Source organism: Myotis yumanensis, unplaced genomic scaffold (genome assembly GCF_028538775.1).
Source record: "Myotis yumanensis isolate MYYU_CA2020_CCGP unplaced genomic scaffold, mMyoYum1.0.hap1 SCAF_15, whole genome shotgun sequence".
Lineage (NCBI taxonomy): Eukaryota > Metazoa > Chordata > Mammalia > Chiroptera > Vespertilionidae > Myotis > Myotis yumanensis.
The window spans coordinates 19887010-19907139 of NW_027223766.1; the positions used below are offsets into that span (position 1 = coordinate 19887010).

A 20130-nucleotide genomic window follows, 5' to 3' on the forward strand; every position below is an offset into this window, starting at 1 on the left:
CTTAAGCAAAAAGAATGCTAATATTTTGTTTGTGATTTTTAAAAATATGTTGTTTGTTTAGGAAGTAAGAATAGGAAGGATACTATTCAGTGGACCAATGCAGTTTTTAACTAGGCACACAAACACGAGCATGTTTTTCTTGCATATTTAAGAATATATTTTACTATATCAGAGAAAATTGCTTTCAGAACTTTGCCTGGGCTTCATCTGTTATACTGTGTTATTGTTTTTTTGGTAATACTACAAAAAATTAATTTAGTGCTACTGTGTCTAAGCCCTTTGACCATCAGTTTACTATGTGGGTTGTGAGATTTTGTATGGAAGCACCTGGCATATTTTCTGGCACGGAGTAGGAAGGAGCTCAGCAGTGTTAGTTAATGTGTCATTACTTTTACCATGTAAGAGAAATACACATGCTTTTTCACAATAGGTCATTTCAGTGGAAACTTGAACAAGATAAAAAACAATAGCACTTAAAATATCTTTGATCAGTTCTGAAACATGTTTGTCTTTAAAAGTTATGTATTAACCTCAGGAACAACTTTTATGACTTTTGTCATTTATCTTGTAAGTCAAGTTTTGAGGAAGAGTGATCAACCCTGATTTAAGGTAGTGAGTGTCTTACCAGGGCCACTCCAAGCTCCTGTTAGTGGCAGCAGATCCTTTGGAACCTTACAATTTAACTTGTTTGTGCTGAGGCTGTCAGTTTCTGATTAGCTCAGCCTCACCCATGTTTTGACCTATACTGTGCTTTACAAGTTCCCAGGATGGCTAAATTAGAAAAGTCATGAGTAGAAATTTCTGTGCTGTTTCCATTCACTGGTGAGGTGAAGTGGGAATGTGAATGATAGCTGAGGGTTTTCTGACTGATGTGTGACACAAGAATTTGGTTAAATTTGTTTTACTATTTTTATTAAAAATAGAGTTTTACTGGTATATGGCTTTTAAAATGGTAACATTAAAAATACATATGTTAAGTCTGTGCTGCAGTGTTGGTGTATAAAGCACATATAAAGAATTTTTTAAGTACCATGATTCCAATCTGTCCTGGTGTCTTAGTTTGTTGGAGCATCATCCTGTGGGTTCTATTTCCAGTCAGGGCACCTACCTAGGTTGCAGGTTGGATCCACAGTCAGGGTGCATACAGGAGACAACCAATTGATGTTTGTCACTTCAATATTTCTCTCTCTCTCACTCCCCTTCCTCTCTCTCTAAAAGTCAATAAACATATGGATGAGGATTAAAAATAATTATAATAGTAAAAATAAAAGAATAAAATACCATGATTCTAATATGGAAGTCAAACTTACTGTTATAATTTATAACTAACTAGAGGTCCGGTGCACGAATTCGTGCACCAGTGGGGTCCCTCGGCCTGACCTGTGGGATCAAGCCAAAACCAATTCTCCAACATTCCTCTAGGGGTCCTGAATTATGAGAGGGCACAGGCCAGGCCGAGGAACCCCACTGGTGCACATTTGGGGCCAGGGAGGGACCATGGGAGGGCTCCAGGGCCCATCTCACTCAGTCCCAATCTGCCGGACCCCAGCAGCAAGCTAACCTATTGGTCAGAGCATCTACCCCCTGGTGGTCAGTGCATGTCATAGCAAGCAGTTGAGTGGCCTTAGCAAATCATTAGCATATTACACTTTGATTGGTTGAACGGATGATCGGATACTTAGCATATTAGACTTTTATTATATAGGACTAGAGGCCCGGTGCACAAATTTGTGCACAGGTGGAATACCTCGGCTTGGCCGACGATCGGGGCCGATCAGGGCTGGCTTGTCAGGGGGAGGGACTATGGGAGGTTGGCCGGCCACGGGAGGTTGGCTGTGAGAGCGCACTAACCACCAGGGGACATCATTGAGTGTCTGCCCCATGGTGGTCAGTGCATGTCATAGCTACAGGAGGGTCATCTGGTCGTCTAGTCATAACAGTCACTTAGGCTTTTATATATATAGATAGTGTATTTTCCAAAATGAGTTACTTTACCTTATTCTACCTAAATTGCTTAGTGAGAGAATTTAATACTCATTTTAATCTTGAGGTGATGAATGAATGAATTGAATATCATTGATGTGTTCAGATACATACATTTAAAGTCTATTCTTTTTTTTTTTTTAATTGATTTTTTTTACAGAGTGGAAGGAAGAGGGATAGAGAATTAGAAACATCAAAGAGAGGACAACCTCAATCAGCTGCCTCCTGCACAACCCCTACTGGGGATGTGCCCACAACCAAGGTATATGCCCTTGACCGGAATCGAACCCGGGATCCTTCAGTCCGCAGGCTGATGCTCTATCCACTGAGCCAAACCAGTTAGGGCTAAAGTCTATTCTTAAAAATATTTTTGTCTCATTTGAATTTATTTTATAAGAGTTATGTCTTGGTTTACTATAGCATTTAGGCTAAGTTTGTGGACCAGAATTACTTAAATTAGTAAAGAGTAGAATAATTTGAACATATTGCACATTCCTATTAACTTGTTAATATATATTTAAAATTAAATTCTACTCCTTTTGCCAAGTTTTTATTATGATTACTACAAACCCTGTCATTTTAATATCTAAAGTGCCTCTATAAGTAAGTCTAAAGTGATTATATAGTATGTCAGTTATAATCTAGATTATGTTCATTACTAATTTTTTTTACTTAAACTATTTTGTTTAACAGAGTTGATATTAGTCTTTTTCAATCTTTAATATGTGAAGTGATAAATGAAATTTTACCTTTGTAATTAGTGGCTGTTTTAGTAAATATGCTTCCTACATTTAAAAAAAAAAAAAAAAAAGCCAACCACTTTTAAGGAGGAACTGTTAGAGATAGGTTAAAATTTGTTTTAACAAACTATTATTCAGGTTATTATTGGGCACTAGCAAGTTGATAGGTGTTGACCAGGACAAGGTATTACTTAATGTTATCTGTAGTCTCATCAGTATGATTAAAGTGGCTGTTTGCTCTAGAATAAATAGTTCACCATGAAACAGTGCAGGTGGCTTCCTTAGGATATTGTGTTGGGGAAGACTCTTTAAGCATGATGCTGCCAGGAGTGTGTTCTGTATGCTTTTCTTCGTAGTTTTTTTTTTTAAAGTAGATTCTTATTATACTTTTAAATTTCTTTTATTTAGTGAATATATAGCTATACATGCTACAAAATTCAAAAGCTATACATTGAAAAGTCCTTCTCTACCTGTGTGTCCCTCTGCCTCCTTGGAGACAACCAATGTTGAAAATTAGAATTTTTTTTTTGAAACTTTGTTTCTTTCACATTTCATGAACTGTTTTTTGTTGTTTCTGAAGGATGTATAAAATCATGTAAGAATTTAATTGATAATTTTCTCTTAATTGATAAGCATTAAAGAGATAACAATGATTTGGGAGTTGTTTTGCATACTAAATTCAAACGAAAGCTTTAAATAAGTTTTCTTTATAATCATAGTAAAAAAAAAGATTATTTTTCCTTGAGAGTTTTGTGAGGAAAGAACATCATTAATCTGATAGGTAAATGCAATCTCACTCTTAATTAACTTTTGTTAATTAAATTGAACATTTTTTCTTGTGTTTATTGGTTTATTTCTTTTCTTGTGAGTCATATGCTTATGTTCTACCTGTTTTCTACATTATTCATCATTTTCTAATTGATTTGTGAGACTTTTTTTTTCTCTTTCATTTTTAGGCTATACTGAGCTAGGGAAATTAGCCTTTTGTTATATCTGTTGAACTCATTTTTCTTGATTTCAGATTTGTCTTTTGCCTTTGTTTATCATATATTTTACCATATAAAATATAACTTTAGTGCCCAAAATGATCCATTTTCATGACTTTGGGATTTTATTGGACAGGTAGAAAGACCTTTCCTATTTAAAAATACTTTAATGTGGTCATATTTTCTTTTTTAATGTTTTTTTAAAAATTTGGAGTGTTGTCCCATACTCCAAACGGTTGAGGGTTCGATTTCTGGTAAGGGCACACACCTAGATTGTGAATTCAATTTCTGGTGGGGCCATATACGGATCCATGTTTCTCACATCAATGTTTCTCCCTCTCTCTAAAATCAATAAACATATCCTTGAGTGAGGATCTATAATAATAAAAGCGTAATATGCTAATTAGACCAGATTACCTTCCGGACAAAGCCGGGGCTATGAGGGAAGCCCGGGTCCCGCGGAGGGAAGCCGATGCTGGCAGCCGGCCGGGGGGGGGGGGGGGGTGGGGGGGGGGTGAGGGGGAGGCCTACTCTTGCACGAATTTCGTGCATCGGGCCTCTAGTTAAAAAATAAAAACAATTTGCTTACCTGTTTATTCAACCAATATTATTTATCACTTTTGATGTGCTAGACAGTATTCTAAATGTTGGGGTTTATTCTAGATCTGAAGATACAGCAGTGAACAGTCTCTGCCTCCACAGAGCTTAGATTCTGTTAATTTTATCTTCTAGATTTTTAAGCTGTCTTTATATCAGTGCTATTCATTAGCTTATTTGCAATAGATCATTTAATAATTTATTTACCAAATATTTATTTAGAATCTATTAAATAATAGCTATTGTTTTGGGGGCCAGGAGTACAGTTCCTGCTCGTGTGGAGCTTTTATTGTAGAACAAGCAAACAAAGTAACATCTGCTAATGCTGTTCAGAGCACAAAGGCAGGGAGCTATGGAAGAGGGTGGTTTTAGGTGACTTCAGATTTGGGAGTCCGGGAATGCCTCTCGGAAGAGATGACATTTCACGTTGAACCTGAAAAATGGGAGGGAAGAGTGATGCAGTGACCCTGACAGGGAAATAAGTATTATACAGGCTGTATGTTTGGTGAGATTGAGGAAGAGAAAGGAGGCTATGTTGGCTGGGTCATCGTGGTGAGGAGACAGAAAGAGGTACGCAGACTTTGGGTGCCTTTGGAAATCAGAGCTTGGTGTTTGGACTTTATTTAAAGTGTGGTGGGAGCCATTTGGAGGGTTTCGAGCAGTGAGTTGAAATGTTCACTCTTGCTTCTGTGGGAAGAGTGGACGAGGGGCCAAGATATGCATCAGGAAAACCAGCCCATTGCAGTTGTCCAGGTGAGAGATGCTATTGCCTGAGACAGAATGAAGAAGTGAAGCTAGAGGAAAGGAGATGACTGTGAAGGTAGAGTGGGCAGAACTTGCTGAGGGTGTTTCAACTCTTTTAATTTTTTTGTTTTAGTAATTATATTTTAAAGGCTGCAACATTTGCTTTTATATAATAGCTTCATTAATATATATAATTCACATACCATATAATTCACCCATCTAAAGTGTTCAATTCAGTGTTTCTGAGTGTATTCAGAGTTGTGCCATCATGACTACAATTAATTTGAGGACATTTTCATCACTGCAGATAGAAACCTGCACCCATTAGCATTCACTCCCCATTTCCTGCCAACTCGCCTAACTCTAGACAACCACCAGTCTACTTTCTGTCTCTATGGATTTGTCTATTTTGGACATTACATGTAAATGGGATCATATACTATGTGGTACTTTGTGACTGGCTCCTTTTACTCAACATACTGTTCTCAGGTTCGTCAGTGTTGTATCCTGTGTCTGTACTTTCTTCCTTTTTATTGTCTGAATAATACTCCATTGTACAGCTATACTACATTTTATCCATTTTTCTAATTTGGGGCTAGTGTGAATAATGTTGCAAGATACATTTTTATATCTGTTTATTTTTAAACATAAAATATCTTTACAAATCTGCACTCTTTCAGTGGCAGCCTGTGGGTTTTTGTTTGTTTGTTTGTTTGTTGTTTCATAAATTCAGTGTCTTCTCAGATATCTTGAAGTACACTCCTTCCCTTTTTTTCCCCTCTTATTTCTTTTTTTTAATTAAATCTTTATTGTTCAGATTATTACAGTTGTTCCTCTCCCCCCGCCCCCCAGCTCTCCTCCACCCAGTTCCCACCCCGCCCTCTGCCCTTACCCCTCCCACTGTCCTCATCCATAGGTGTACGATTTTTGTCCAGTCTCTTCCTGCACCCCCACACCCCTTTCCCCCCAAGAATTGTCAGTCCACTCCCTTTCCATGCCCCTGGTTCTATTATATTCACCAGTTTACTCTGTTCATCAGATTTTTTATTCACTTGATTTTTAGATTCACTTGTTGATAGATATGTATTTGCTGTTCATAATTTTTATTTTTACCTTTTTCTTCTTCCTCTTCTTAAAGAATACCTTTCAGCATTTCATATAATGCTGGTTTGGTGGTGATGAACTCCTTTAGCTTTTTCTTATCTGTGAAGCTCTTTATCTGACCTTCAATTCTGAATGATAGCTTTGCTGGATAAAGTAATCTCGGTTGTAGGTTCTTGGCATTCATCACTTTGAATATTTCTTGCCACTCCCTTTTGGCCTGCATAGTTTCTGTTGAGAAATCAGCAGACAGTCGTATGGGTACTCCCTTGTAGGTAACTGACTTTTTTTCTCTTGCTGCTTTTAAGATTATCTCTTTGTCTTTTGCTCTTGGTATTTTAATTATGATGTGTCTTGGTGTGGTCCTCTTTGGATTCCTTTTGTTTGGGGTTCTCTGCGCTTCCTGGAGTTGTAAGTCTATTTCTTTCACCAGGTAGGGGAAGTTTTCTGTCATTATTTCTTCAAATAGGTTTTCAATATCTTGCCCTCTCTCTTCTTCTGGCAACCCTATAATTCGGATGTTGGTACGCTTGAAGTTGTCCCAGAGGCTCCTTACACTATTTTCATATTTTTGGATTCTTTTTTCTTTTTGCTTTTCCGGTTGGGTATTTTTTGTTTCTTCGTATTTCAAATCTTTGACTTGATTCTTGGGATCCTCTTGTCTGCTGTTGGATCTCTGTATGTTATTCTTTATTTCAGTCAGTGTATGCTTAATTTCTAGTTGGTGTTTTTTCATATCCTCCAGGGTCTCACTAAATTTATCGGCGGTTTCCAGAAAATTCTTGAAAAACCTTATAACCATGGTTTTGAACTCTATATCCAGTCATTTGCTTTCCTCCATTTCTGTCATTTGTGACCTGTTTCTTTGTCTCCACATTTTTTATGCTTCCCTGTGTTGGTAGAGTGGCTTTGTGTGCTAGGTGTCCTATAGGGCCCAGTGGTTCAGCCTCCCCAATTACCTGAGGTGGACACTCTTGGTGCACCCCTTTGTGGGCTTTGTGCACAGTCTTGTTGTAGTCTTGTTGTAGTTAAGCCTTGATTGTTGTAGTTATCACTGGGAGGAATTGACCTCCAGGCCAGTTGGCTGTGAGAATCAGCTGTGTCTGTAGTGGGAGAACTTCTGTGCTGAAGACACCCTTCTGGGGCAAGACTTGCTTCAGAGGGGCTTTGGTGCTCACTGAGTCTGCCTCCTGAGTGTGTCGCTTATGGATCTGAGGAGTTGTAATCTGGATGGTCCCACTCTGACCACTGGGTACACTGGCTCTTGGATTTAAGGAGGTGCTAATTTAGCTCTGCCTGAGGCTACCCAGCAGGAGCTACAAAGAGATCTGCAGATTCCCCTTCCTTTTTGGGGGTTTGGAGGTGCCCAGATGAGGCCCAGCTGTGAAGCAATGCAAGCTGCTGTGGGGCCTTGGGCCTTCTCTTGGAAGTTCTGGGTCTGTCTGGCCCAGCTGGGGTTTATTAGGTAATTTTCAGATTACAAAGGGCCAGGGCATTCATATGCAAAAGCTTCTGCTGCAGCCTGGGTGGGGCGGGGTCTCAGGGAATCAACAGGGTGGAGCAAGCAGCTATGGTTGATCCTCAGCCCTGCCCTAAGGGGCCGCGAGTCTCAGTGTGCTGGTAATTGCTGCAAGCTCCTCTGAGGGAAAGCCGCCCTCAAGTTCCGAGTTCTGCCTGCTGCCAGACAGTCCAGTTTCTCCCCGTATGAGTCTGGGTCCCCAGAGACTTCCCGGAACTGGAGTTCAGAGCAGTCGGGGGCTTGTGACTCCCTCCCGATTCAAAAAGACAGCCGCGTCCTCTGGTGCCAGCCCCTTTCCGCACGCGCTCGAGCCTCCGTACCTCTGCACTTTACTTCCGCAGCTCCTGTGAGTCTCAGTGTGCTTTTCTCTTTCCTTCTAGTTGTAGAATTTCCACTCAGCCAGCCTTCCTGTGGTTCTGGATGATGTCCGTTTTGTCTTTTCGTTGTATTTTTGAAGTTGTTGTGGGAGGCAGCAATTTCCGGTGTTTACCTATGCCGCCATCTTGGTTTCTCCCTCCCCTCTTATTTCTTGCTAGCCTGTGGGCCATTTGGTTTTTTATTTCATTCCATTTATTTTTAGCTAATGGGTTTCTTCAGGTGTCTGATGATTCTTGTTTGTCTGCTTCCTCATTCATGTTTATAGTAAGAGAATAATAAAGCAGTTGAGCCATATCTTTTTTTAGTTCTGTTTACCTCTACAGAAGGTCTTCCCCAAGTGGGCTTGTTTGACATACTCCAACATTGAATTCCACAGACTGCATGCTTCTCACTCTGAATCCTTGTTTTTGGTAGTGCTTAACCTTATTCGGTTATGACTGTTTGTCTTCCTTATAACTCTAGATTTCAAGAGCAGATGCCATACGTAACTAATTTCATTTTGTATATCCAACTTTTCTTTCATTGTGCTTCATTAATAATAAATACATGTTTGTTGAATTGAATTGTATATCATATTTAATTGTCAGGCATTTAAAATGTGTGTATGGTTGTTTTTTTTTAGAGGCGTGGAGCTATTTCCTATGACAGCTCTGACCAGACTGCATTGTACATTCGTATGCTAGGTAAGCATTTTTTATTTTGTACCAATATCAGTTAATTTTATTATCACCTACTATTATTTGAAATTGAGATATATTTAATTAGGTAGCTTTTCATCCCTGTTTACAGCAGAAATAATCTATTACTTTGAAATTCAGTCTAGAAACCAATATTGAATGTGATGTGAATAAAGTGGCATTTAAGTTTTAGGTAATTGAGAAATCTGGCGTAATAACTGGGACTCTGTCACTCGTGCCCAATTTTAAATTGCATCCTGAGTATCTATAATAATAAAGTATAATATGCGAATTAGACTGGGTGTCCTTCCAGATGACTTCAGACAAGCCGGGGCTGCGAGGGCCGAGGCAAGCTGCCATGACTGCCACCAGTGGGTGGGCTGGGCGGCCTCCTGCGAGGGAAGCCTGGGTCCTGGGTGCCAGAGGGAAGCCGGTGCCAGCAGCCGGGGGGAGGAAGGCCTACTCTTGCACGAATTTCATGCATCGGGCCTCTAGTTCTTTATAAAAAGAATCTTAGATTTGTAGAGTTGCTAAGTACTAAACAGATGTCTGTGCTAGCATAGACAAAGATGCAGCCATGAAATTCCTGACCAGAGTCCTGTCACTGGGTGTATTTTGTTCTCAGTTGGCTGGCGAGGAGAGGACCATGTGTCTTCTAATCTTAGTTCTTAAGTTTTTAATATATTGCTTAAGTCCACAAAGTAACATGAATTTTCACATATATGTCCATAATTTTCTTTCTCTCTCTCTCTTTACCAGATTTCACTCTTTACCCCCACACTCTACATTCCTTGTACTTTAATTCATACTGTTAAAAATTTACCTATTAAGATTCCAATAGGCAAATTTGCTCATCTTTTCTTAAAGGCATCTTCCATGACAACTCTCCTCATGCTCTGAATTCTTCTCTCAATTCTATGATATGAGCATTTCTTACTCTTCACCTACTTTTTGTTGTTGCTGTTTTTCCTTTTTCACTAATTCCTTTAGATACTCTTAAGCCTAAATGTTCTCCAGTGTCCTGTTTTTGCTCTTTTTCACTTTTTCCCCTCTTTAATTTAGCTTGTGTATCTTATCTGCCTCAGTTTCATTCTACTCTGGTACATATTGTCTCCCCACGAATGTTCAGCCCTTTCCTCTTCACTGTCTCCATCTCTCTCCAAACCTATTCAGGATTTTGCTCTCCTTGAAACAGCTTTTTAGACTCATATTTTTTAAAACTCTGTTGAACTTCTCCACATGGGCATATAATGGATACTTCACATTTAAAATGTCTATTAGACAAAAGATTTGTGTTCCCAAGGTTGTTCATTTTGCAGTCTTGCCATCCCAGAAAATGTAACTCCATTCTTCTGGAGTTATTCTTGACTCTTATTTCTTCTGTACTCTATGTCTGCTTTATCAGCAAATCTTCTTGGCTGGTACCTGCAAAATACAACCAGAATTCTCCCCCCCCCCCCCCCCCATGCTGTTACCATCTGTTCTCAGACATAGCAGATTCTTAACTTTAGTCGCATTGTTGTACATTAGAGCTCCAGAGCTCATCTTGCATAACTGAAGTGTTGTACCCCTTGATCAACATCTCCCCATGTCCCCTCCCTACAAGCCATAGTTATTTCTGTGTTTATTGCGCTTCTTAACTAGTTTACCTATATGACTCTATGCAACTCTAGTGTGCCCAACCAGAGTCAGTCTTTGCAGACATAAGTTAAATTGCTCTTACTCGCATGTTCAGAATTCTTTAATAGTTTTCTGTTATAGAGTAACAGCCAAAGCTAATGTCCCACGAAGGTCCAATATGATATGGCCCTACTACCTCCCACCAGTTCTCTGAAACTCACCTCACTCCAGCCATGCTGCCCTCTTTGCTTGACCTTGAACATGCCAAGCATACTCCCATCTAAGAGTATTTACTTATTATACTTGCTCGCTCTTATGCCAGGAAACCTCTTCCACCAGATACCATATGGCTCCCAGCCTCACTTCCTTCAGGTCTCTGCTTGGATGCCTCCTTTTCAGCGAGGCCTTCTCTGACCACACTAATGAGTCGCTCCTCCTCTACCTTGCTTTCATTTTCTCCATGTTACCAGCTGCCATCATCTATAGAACGAAACTATTTATTTTACTATTTGCCTCATTCCATGAAAGGATAAGCTTCATGAAGACAGGAACTTGTATTTTGCTTGCTGCTGTATTTCCTGAGTCTGAAGTGTGGTTGGGTGCACAGTAAACATTCACTACAGGGTGAAGGGATCAGCACTTGAGAGAAGTGGTTAGTCTTTGTGGGATGGACTCATGGTAGAAATGATGGCCTTACTTAGAGAAACAAAGAGTAATAGCAAGAACACAGGGAAGGGACTGGAGACTTAAAGTGTATGAACCTGGGAACTGTGGAAGTATAGTGGAGCCTGCGGAGTGAGGTTTAAATCCTCACTCACCCTTTACACTAGCTTTGTGGCATGGGCATGCTACTTCTCAAAATCTCAGTTTCCACATCTATAAAATGGGATAAAGGTCCTCTCTGTCAGAATTGGCTAGAGAATTAAATAAAATAATGCCTATAAAGCACAAAAAAAGAGTGCCTGGTCCATGGTTTGCAATGGTGCTATATGGAGAAGAATATCTGATTATCATATGGATACATGTAGAAACAGTGTGAGCTTGTAAAGAACAAAATGTAAGAACCAGCTAAAGGCCTTGGGTATACCCACTGTCAATGAGAATAGAGAGATTGATCAGATTAAACAAGGCAGAATCTTTAACATTGTACTTTTCTGTACATTCAAAAAAATTGTAGGCTGCTTGAGAATAGGTAATGTGTTTTCTATTTCTTCATATCCCCTATAACCTCTAGTTTAGTGCTAGGTATCAAGTAAACGGTTCATAAATACTTATTTCTCCGTGTGGCTTTTTAACATTTTGTGCTGAGGATTTTTTTTTAACTACTTGTGAGTAATAAGGTATTAGGTTGAATTATCATACACTTGAATCATCTTTCAGAAAGCTAACTTTAAAATATAGATTATTACAATAATTATTGTAGGAGTAAATTTAAAAAACATATCCATTTAGCCTTACAACTCAGTATTGAAAATTTATATAAAGCAGCTCTTAACTACTTATTCCATATGTATTACTAGTGGGCCAAGCACTGTTTATGACTGTCATGCACATAGGCCTTTGTTGCATATGGGAGCTTCTTCCCAGACGGCAGCCTTCTCAGCTGTGTTTCATCCTTGACCCACCAGGAGATGTGCGCGTAAGGAGTCGAGCAGGATTTGAATCAGAAAGAAGAGGTTCTCATCCGTATATTGATTTTCGTATTTTTCACGGTAAGTGTTGGCAAACACAATATTTATCTCAGACATTGAGCAAACTTCAGATCTTTATAAAATTACATAATTTTCCAAGGGAAAAAGGAATATAAGAGAAAACTGTATTATGTTTGGAATGTTTTAAAAACACTGGGTCATGGTAAATGACACTTTATTCCTAGATGATGTTAGTAAAATGTTTAGAGATAATTAGAAGTATGAAAGCTGATGTACTTTTCCTTCTTTTTAATTGAAATGTGAAATTATTTTGGTACATTTTTCTTTGAAAAAATTGTTTTTCCTTGATTTTTAAATTTTATTTTTCAATTACAGTTAACATTTAATATTATTTGTATTAGTTTCAAGTGTATAGCATAGTGGTTAGACAGTCATATACTTTACAAAGTGATACTCTCAATATTTACTCTACCTGGCACCGTACATAGTTATTACAGTGTTATTGACTATATTTCCTATGCTGTACTTTACACTCCTGTGACTGTTTTGTGGCTATCAATTTGTACTTCTTAAACCCCTCACTTTTTTCATCCAACCTCCTGACTTCCCTCCCCTCTGGCAACCATCTGTCTGTTCTCTATATTTATGAGTCTATTTCTAAAAATATATTTTCTTTAAAAAATTTTTTGCTCTGCATGTTTTGTCTTCACTACTCCAGATGTTTCTGTGCAAATGACATTTTGTAAAGGTATTGCATAATTAACAAGGTATGTTCTTTGGTTTATTTGAAAATACACATCACCTTTAAAATGTTTGGTAAAATGCATATTTTGAAACAAACATTGTGTGGGTCTGGCCCACAATGGAGAAAAGGGAAAAAACAAAACTTCTAAAACCTTTAAGTATGAAACACATTAATCCTATTTTTGGAGAAGTTCCACTTTTGGTAATGTTGGTTAAATTATTTGGATTAATACTCTAGTTAAGAATATTAGAAAGATTGGCAAAACAGAAAATGTATTTGAGTATATCAGAATGCTACTAAGGCAGACACATGAGCTCCTTATTCAGGCTGCTTTCCCCTTGGTAGCTTCTGTTGATTCTGAAAAAGGTGGGTAAGCTGAGCAGAGATTTTGGTGGACACTTAAGGGTAGAAAAACAAAAACAGGTGTTTAGAGCTCACCAACACTTGGCGATTGGTTCTGGTAAAACCTCGATGTTTAAATTAGAAACCCTGAAGTAAACCATAGAAATAAATCCCAGCTTTGAAACATATCCAGTGATTAGATTAAGATTATCTGTGGCTTTAATGCCTCTAGTCACCTGCTAGGAGTAAATATTAATCCTCTTAGTCTCAATTTACCTGTACATTTCTCATATGCAATATCAAACACTGACTTAAAAATAAAAAGGCATAATGAGACAAGACAGTGTGACCAAAGTGAAGAGGAAACAACAGACAATAGAAATATCTATATGGAATTATACACGGGCTTTAAAATAACTAATTATTGTACATATTGTTCATGGGTTCACTGAGCATTGACCCGTAAACAAGAGGTCAGCAGATCAATTCCCTGTCAAGACACATGCCTGTGTTGCCAGCTTGATCCCCAGTAAGGGGCACACAGGAGGCAGCCAATGGATGTTTCTCTCTCTCATTGATGTTTCTGTCTCTCTATCCCTCTCCTTCCTCTCTCTCTAATATCAATAAAAACATTTTTTAAAGTAACTAAATGTAATTACATTGATAAAAATAAAGAGACAGGATTGAGAACTTCATTGGAGAACTGGAAATTATAGAAGAACCAGCTGGAAATTCTGAGACTGAAAAATACCATACCTTAAATATGAACTAATTTGAGATGGTTTTAACAGCAAATATGACCAGAATGAAGAGATAATTAGTGATTGGAATATAAGCCAGAAGAAAATATTTAAAATGAAACACAATGAGGCAAAGGGTAGAAAGGCAGAAAAGATACGGAATATGTTCCAGTTACATATTGCTCTATACCTGTCAAGAATTTGTGAAGCATCTGGGATTTTACCTTCTAAGCTAACAAGTTTGCCTATTACTGCTTCATGGATGTTGGCAGAAGGCACAAAACTTCTGGGTCAGAGACAAAGGACTTTATTATTCATGACCCAGCATCATGAATATCATATTGTGTCAGTTCCTCCAGTACCCTGCCTCCCCTATATCCTACAGTGGCAACATGGAGGGGGTTATGTGAATATTTTACCAACAATGAGTCTGCATCACCTCTAAGGAATAATGAGCTTGGGGGATTTACCTTTTTATAGTAAGAATACTCTTTGTCCCAGGGAAAGATCTTACTTATCCCTTAAGGATGCTAGCTGTAAACACAGCCCTGAGAAATGGCCCAGGCAATGATTGGTCAGGGTTGGCATTCTTGGCACGTGCAATAAGAAAGAGAACTGACCCTGGGGCCTTTTTGTAGGATTACCTCTCCCAGTAGTAACAAATGACCCCAAAATGTACTGGCATAAAAACAACTTTTTTTTTATGATCATGAATCCAAGGGTTAAAAATTCAGTCTGGGTTAGGTTTGTGCTTCATAATGTCTTCATCTTCAGCTGGGGTGGTTCAAACAGCTAGAGATGGCTGTGGTGGCTCCACTAGGTCCATGTGTCTGGGGCCTTGGTCCTTCTCTACCTGCTGTCTCCTGGGGCTAGAACATCCACAATGGCTTCTGCACATTCATATCTGCTACCAGGGCTGGGATGGCTGGAATTTCTGGGGCTGGCCAGGCATTCTCTTTCTGTTAATGGCAGTCCAGAGTAGTTAGTCCTCTTGACAGTTGCCTTCCCCCAGAGAAAGCATTACAAGAGAGAGGAAGTGTAGGAGTTTCTAGTCTTTGCTGATCTGGGCCTGGACACTAGTACAACATCATGTTTTTATCTTCTTTTGATCAGCTTATCACACCACTTTTCAGATTCATGCAGAGAGGACATAGACCCTGCTTGTCAATGGAGTGTGGTTTAAAAAAGTTTCAGTCTTCTATCTCCAATCTGATACAAAATGTATTGAAAGGTGATTAGGGTCCCAGGTAAGGAAGGGGAGAAGATAGCAGAAGCAGTCTTTGGAAGGATAATGCCTGAGAAATCTCTATGGCTTGATAAAAGACATTAAGGTACAGATTCAAGAAGCATTATGAATCTCAAGTACAGAAACATTACAAGATAACCACACCTAGATGTAGCAAAGAATAACTTACAACCAAAATCAGAAAATATTCAAAAGAGAGAAAAAAAATTATTACCTTAAAAGAAGCAACTATGACATTGCCAGAAACAGGTTATTTCATTTTCAGCAGAAATCAAGAAACGAGAAGATTACTTCGAAGTGATGGGAAAAAAAATAAATAACCATAAAACTAAAATTTTATCCACAAACTCTTGAGGATAAGAGAAAAAGAGTACACTTCACCACTTATGTAAGAGTAACAGAATCTTGATACTAAAACCTGACAAGGATAAGACAAGAACAGAAAATTACAGCCATTATCACTCACAGATATAGATGAAACATCCTAGATAACATGTTATTAAATTAAGTCTGCAATTCATAGGAAGACTAATATATTTTGACTCAATTTATATTTTTCCAAAAAAGTAAGATTGTTTTAACATTAAAAAATCAGTCATTGTAATTCATCACATTAATAGAATAAAGGAGAAATGTCATGGATAGACTATATATACCACAAAAGCATTTGATAAAATTCAACAGGCACTTCTTGACAAAGTTTTGAGCAAACTAGGAATGCAGAAAAACTGATTTAATCTGAAAAGGGTTTTTTCAGGACCTACAGCCTTTCTCAAATGTCTGCTTTCACTCAACACTATGAGAGGTAACCAGGCAACTTCCTCATTTTCCTTTTCTCATTTGAATAAATTGGCTGACTAAGTAAGTGGGCAGGATTGGATTAAGAGCTCCCAAAATTCCTGCACATATTTTTCTATGTTCAATTGGCCATATACCTGGTGTCTTGAAACATAATATTTGAGTCTTAAATCTATTAGACTTGATGAAATGAATTCCATATTGACTTTTTGTCAAAACTTACCTTGTTTGCTCTAAATTTATAGGTCCCTAAATTTGTCATTCTTTTAGTTACACATTATTTTGAGCTTACTTATATAATAACTAGAGGCCCGGTGCACAAATTTGTGCATGGGTGGGGTCCCTCAGCCTGTCCGGTGATTGGGTTTGATCAGAGGGTTGGGGGGGAGGGGGAGGAGTGCCCTGCAGCGGGGAGGGGGACAAACGGAAGGTTGGCCCCAGCAACAAGCTAACCAACAGCCAATTCCGCGAGGAATCGGGCTCCTTCCTCCCTCCTGTCTGGGTCCGAAATGCGGGTGAACCAGATTCAGAGCTGTCAGGTCCCCAGCAGCAAGCTAGCCAATGGCCAATTCTGTGAGGAATCGGGCTCCCTCCTCCCTCCTGTCTGGGTCCGGGGTGGAGGTGAACCAGATTCAGGGCTGTCAGGGCCCCAGCAGCAAGGTCTGGGTCAGTACGCATCATAGCTACCAGCCAGTCATTCCGGTCTCTTAGGCTTTTATATATATAGATAGATAAGTGCTAATAGCTTCCTATATAATAAAAGCCTAATATGCTAAGTGTCCAGTCATCTGGTCGTCTATTCAACCAATTAAAGTGTAATATGCTAATGATATGCTAAGGCTGCTCAACCGCTTGCTATGACATGCACTGACCACCAGGGGGCAGACAGTCGACCAGTTGCTATGATGTGCACTGACCACCAGGGGGCAGATGCTCCGACCAGTAGGTTAACTTGCTGCTGGGGTCCAGCTAATCGGGACTGAGCGAAATAGGCCGACATGCCCTGGAGCCCTACTGTGGCCCCTCCCCAGCTGGCCAACCTCCCACGTCCCTCCCTGGCCCTGATCGTGCACTGGTGGGGTCCCTAAGCCTGGCCTGCGCCCTCTCTCAATCTGGGACCCCTCAGGGGGGCACATTGACTGTCAGGTAGTTCCATCTATAATAATAAAAGCGTAATATGCTAATTAGACCAGACATCCTTCCGGACGAAGCCGGGGCTGCAAGGGAAGCCCAGGTCCCAGGTGCTAGAGGGAAGCCAGTGCCGGCATCCGGGGGAAGGAAGGCCTACTATTGCACGAATTTCATGCATTGAGCCTCTAGTCCAGGGGTCCTCAAACTACGGCCAGCAGGCCACATGCAAATACAAATATTGTATTTGTTCCCGTTTTGTTTTTTTACTTCAAAATAAGATATGTGCAGTGTGCATAGGAATTTGTTCGTAGTTTTTTTTTAAACTATAGTCCGGCCCTCCAACGGTCTGAGGGACAGTGAACTGGCCCCCTGTTTAAAAAGTTTGAGGACCCCTGCTCTAGTCCATATAATAAAAGCCTAAGCGACCGTTACAGCAGAGCGACCAGTCACTATGATGCGTACTGACCACCAGGGTGCAGACACTCAATGTAGGAGCTGCCCCCTTGTGGTCAGTGCACTCCTACAGGGGAAGCACCGCTCAGCCAGAAGCCAGCCTCATGGCTGGTGAGTGCAGTAGCACGCCAAGCAATAAGGGGCAAACAGGCGGGCGGTAAGGAACAAGAGGTCCTGGACTGTGAGAGAGATGTCCAATTGCTGGTAGATGGAGAGCCCCCAAGGGATCCCGGACTGAGAGAGGGTGCAGGCTGGGCTGAGGGACACACACACACACACACACACACACACTGCACGAATTTTGTGCACCGGGCCTCTAGTTAAATATAAAAGAATTATTATAATTCTAGTCCACGTGTACACTAAAAAATCTGGTGTGTTGTTTTGAAAGATTCTGGCATGATTTATTAAATAGTAATGGCAGCTACTAGCCTGACAGTTACTTCTGTTCATGGAATTCACCCAAGCTCATTGACGTCATAGACTGGAAGGCCTGGTCTCTCTGCCAATGTCAAACAATACATGGAATATATTTCTTTACAGTTCTTTTTTCATTCCACACAAGTGCATTTATTTTCCATTTTCTATTTCTCCTGGCACATGGTAATGTTCCATTTCATGTAAATGTATTTTGCCCATTATCTTGAGCTTTTTATCCATTTTAGCACTTTATTCCACCCCATACTAGGGCAGCAAGAGAATTTTTCAGGATATTTACATTGTGGCCTAAAAAAATCTAAACTTTAAATTTTTTTCTTATTCATCTTTTGTCCTGTTCTCTGGCTCATAGAGATTTAATATTCTTGCTGCATCAAATTGACCAAAACTGCTTATCTTCTATCAGATTTTATACGACCCCATTTGTATTTCTCTAAGTGTAATCTGTATTAACTTAACCAAATTCAGTCTGGTTGCTGCCTGTCTGTTGCTGCCCACTATGAAAACATATAGAACTCTCCCTAAATTTTCTCTTGATCTTCATGTGTGTTTGCTTTTGGGTTGTTTCCTGCCTTCCTAACAGAGCTGTGTTAGATATGCTACTCGTTTCGTGTTTGTTTATATGATCAGAAAGAACATCTGTTTCTATGTGTATTTTGGGTTTAAAAGCTTATGCCGTGCTGATTTTATTGTCTTAGATTATTATCTCAGTCTTTAATATATAGTAATTCTCACACAAGGGTACATCCTATTCTATTCTATTCAGAAACTTTTACAGCTTCTCACTTTGAGCATAAAACTCGTTGCTTGGCATTTCCCTTTGCCTTGACTTTCTTTCTTACAGTGTTTTCTTATCTTTCCTGCTGTACTGCCTGGTCCTTGCTTCCCTATTTCCAAGTATATTAAGTGGCTTGTCTATCATTTGTAATTTAGTCTCCCCTTCAAATGTGGGCATGCCAGCCTCTTATAGCTGTGGCATTGTAGACTACGGTCATATTTTAAAATTTTAGTTTGTTCCCAGTCACTCATTTGTCTTGAAATCACATCTGGTTGTTTTCAAAAACAACATTTCTGAGAAAGTTTGTGGAGATGTAACAGGAAGCAATCATCTACGTCCTCTTCCTCTGCCTTTTCACCACAAGTGTTCCTACCTCCTTCCCGTAACACTTTCCTCGCCAAGCGGTGCTTGTAGAGACGAGACGAGCACTGCTGTATCGAATGGAACTAAGAAACAGAGCATTGTGCCCCGTGTGTGTTGTTTTAAAAACTTACCTAGTTTCCAGGTGACTGTGAGGTGCTTGTATCGAAAATCACCGATTTTTTATCTCTGGATATCTTCTTTAACTTCCTAGCACAAATTAGAAAAGGATATGGACTGTACCTTAATTGTAATACAATTTAATGGCAGTTTAATCCTATTTTGGAGAATTGGGGAAATTGGAGATTTAACTTTAGGCTTTATTTTGTATGTTACCCATTAAGGCCTTGTGTACTTGCTTTTTCTCCTTTCTTTCTCAGCTCACTAATAAGGGGCTGTGTTCAATACCTGAGTTTAAGCATAAGAGGGACCCAACATAAAGCATAACCCATAACTGAAGAGTGGAAATGCCCAATCCATACCATAATAAGACTAATCTTTTTAAAGGATTTTATATTTTGAAGAAAAAAATGTTTTATATTGACTGTTTTATCAAATCCTGTCAAAATGAACATTGAATCCTGCAAACTAAGGTTATTAGAATTGCTTAAGGGAGCGAATATTGGTTACAGGGTTTATTCTCATGTTAACATTGATTTAATTTTAGATTGTGAATAAGTCATTTCTTTGATTTGTAATAAAGCTTGGATTGTCTATATATTCATTTTAAAGAAATAAGATTATGCATATTTGAAATCTTCAAATGTGTACATTTATTTCTGTAGTATGTAAAATATGCAGTGGTCTTTGGGTTGGAATTATGCTGTCATGAAGAATAAAAATGGTTTTGTTAAATAGTGTGAAGTTATATGTTTAAAAATATTTGAACCTGAAATTAATATGTCAGTTATACGTCAATAAAAATATTTGATATCTATAATAACTATAGCATTAAAGTTAAGTGTTTATTTTTTGACCCCAAAGACATATTACATATATTATCTCATTTAATTTTTGCAACAGTCCTGTGAGGCTTATAGTGAGGACACTGAGGATCAGAAACTTTAAATAAGTTTCCCAGTGTCACATCACAAGTAAAAAT

At 39.1% G+C, this 20130-nt stretch overlaps 1 protein-coding gene across 4 annotated transcripts in view; it reads left to right on the forward strand.

Moving 5' to 3' along the window:
- PDE7A (phosphodiesterase 7A) overlaps positions 1–20130 on the forward strand; it is a 108743-nt gene that overhangs the window by 38319 nt on the left and 50294 nt on the right. For all 4 annotated transcript variants that reach the window (XR_011468276.1, XR_011468277.1, XM_070392760.1 and 1 more), the window contains exons 2-3: positions 8671–8731; positions 11974–12057. Coding sequence is in view for 2 of the 4 variants with exons in the window: in XM_070392760.1 (XP_070248861.1) it covers positions 8671–8731; positions 11974–12057 (145 nt within the window). In the remaining 2 variants the exon portion in view is untranslated. The remainder of the gene's footprint in view (positions 1–8670; positions 8732–11973; positions 12058–20130) is intronic.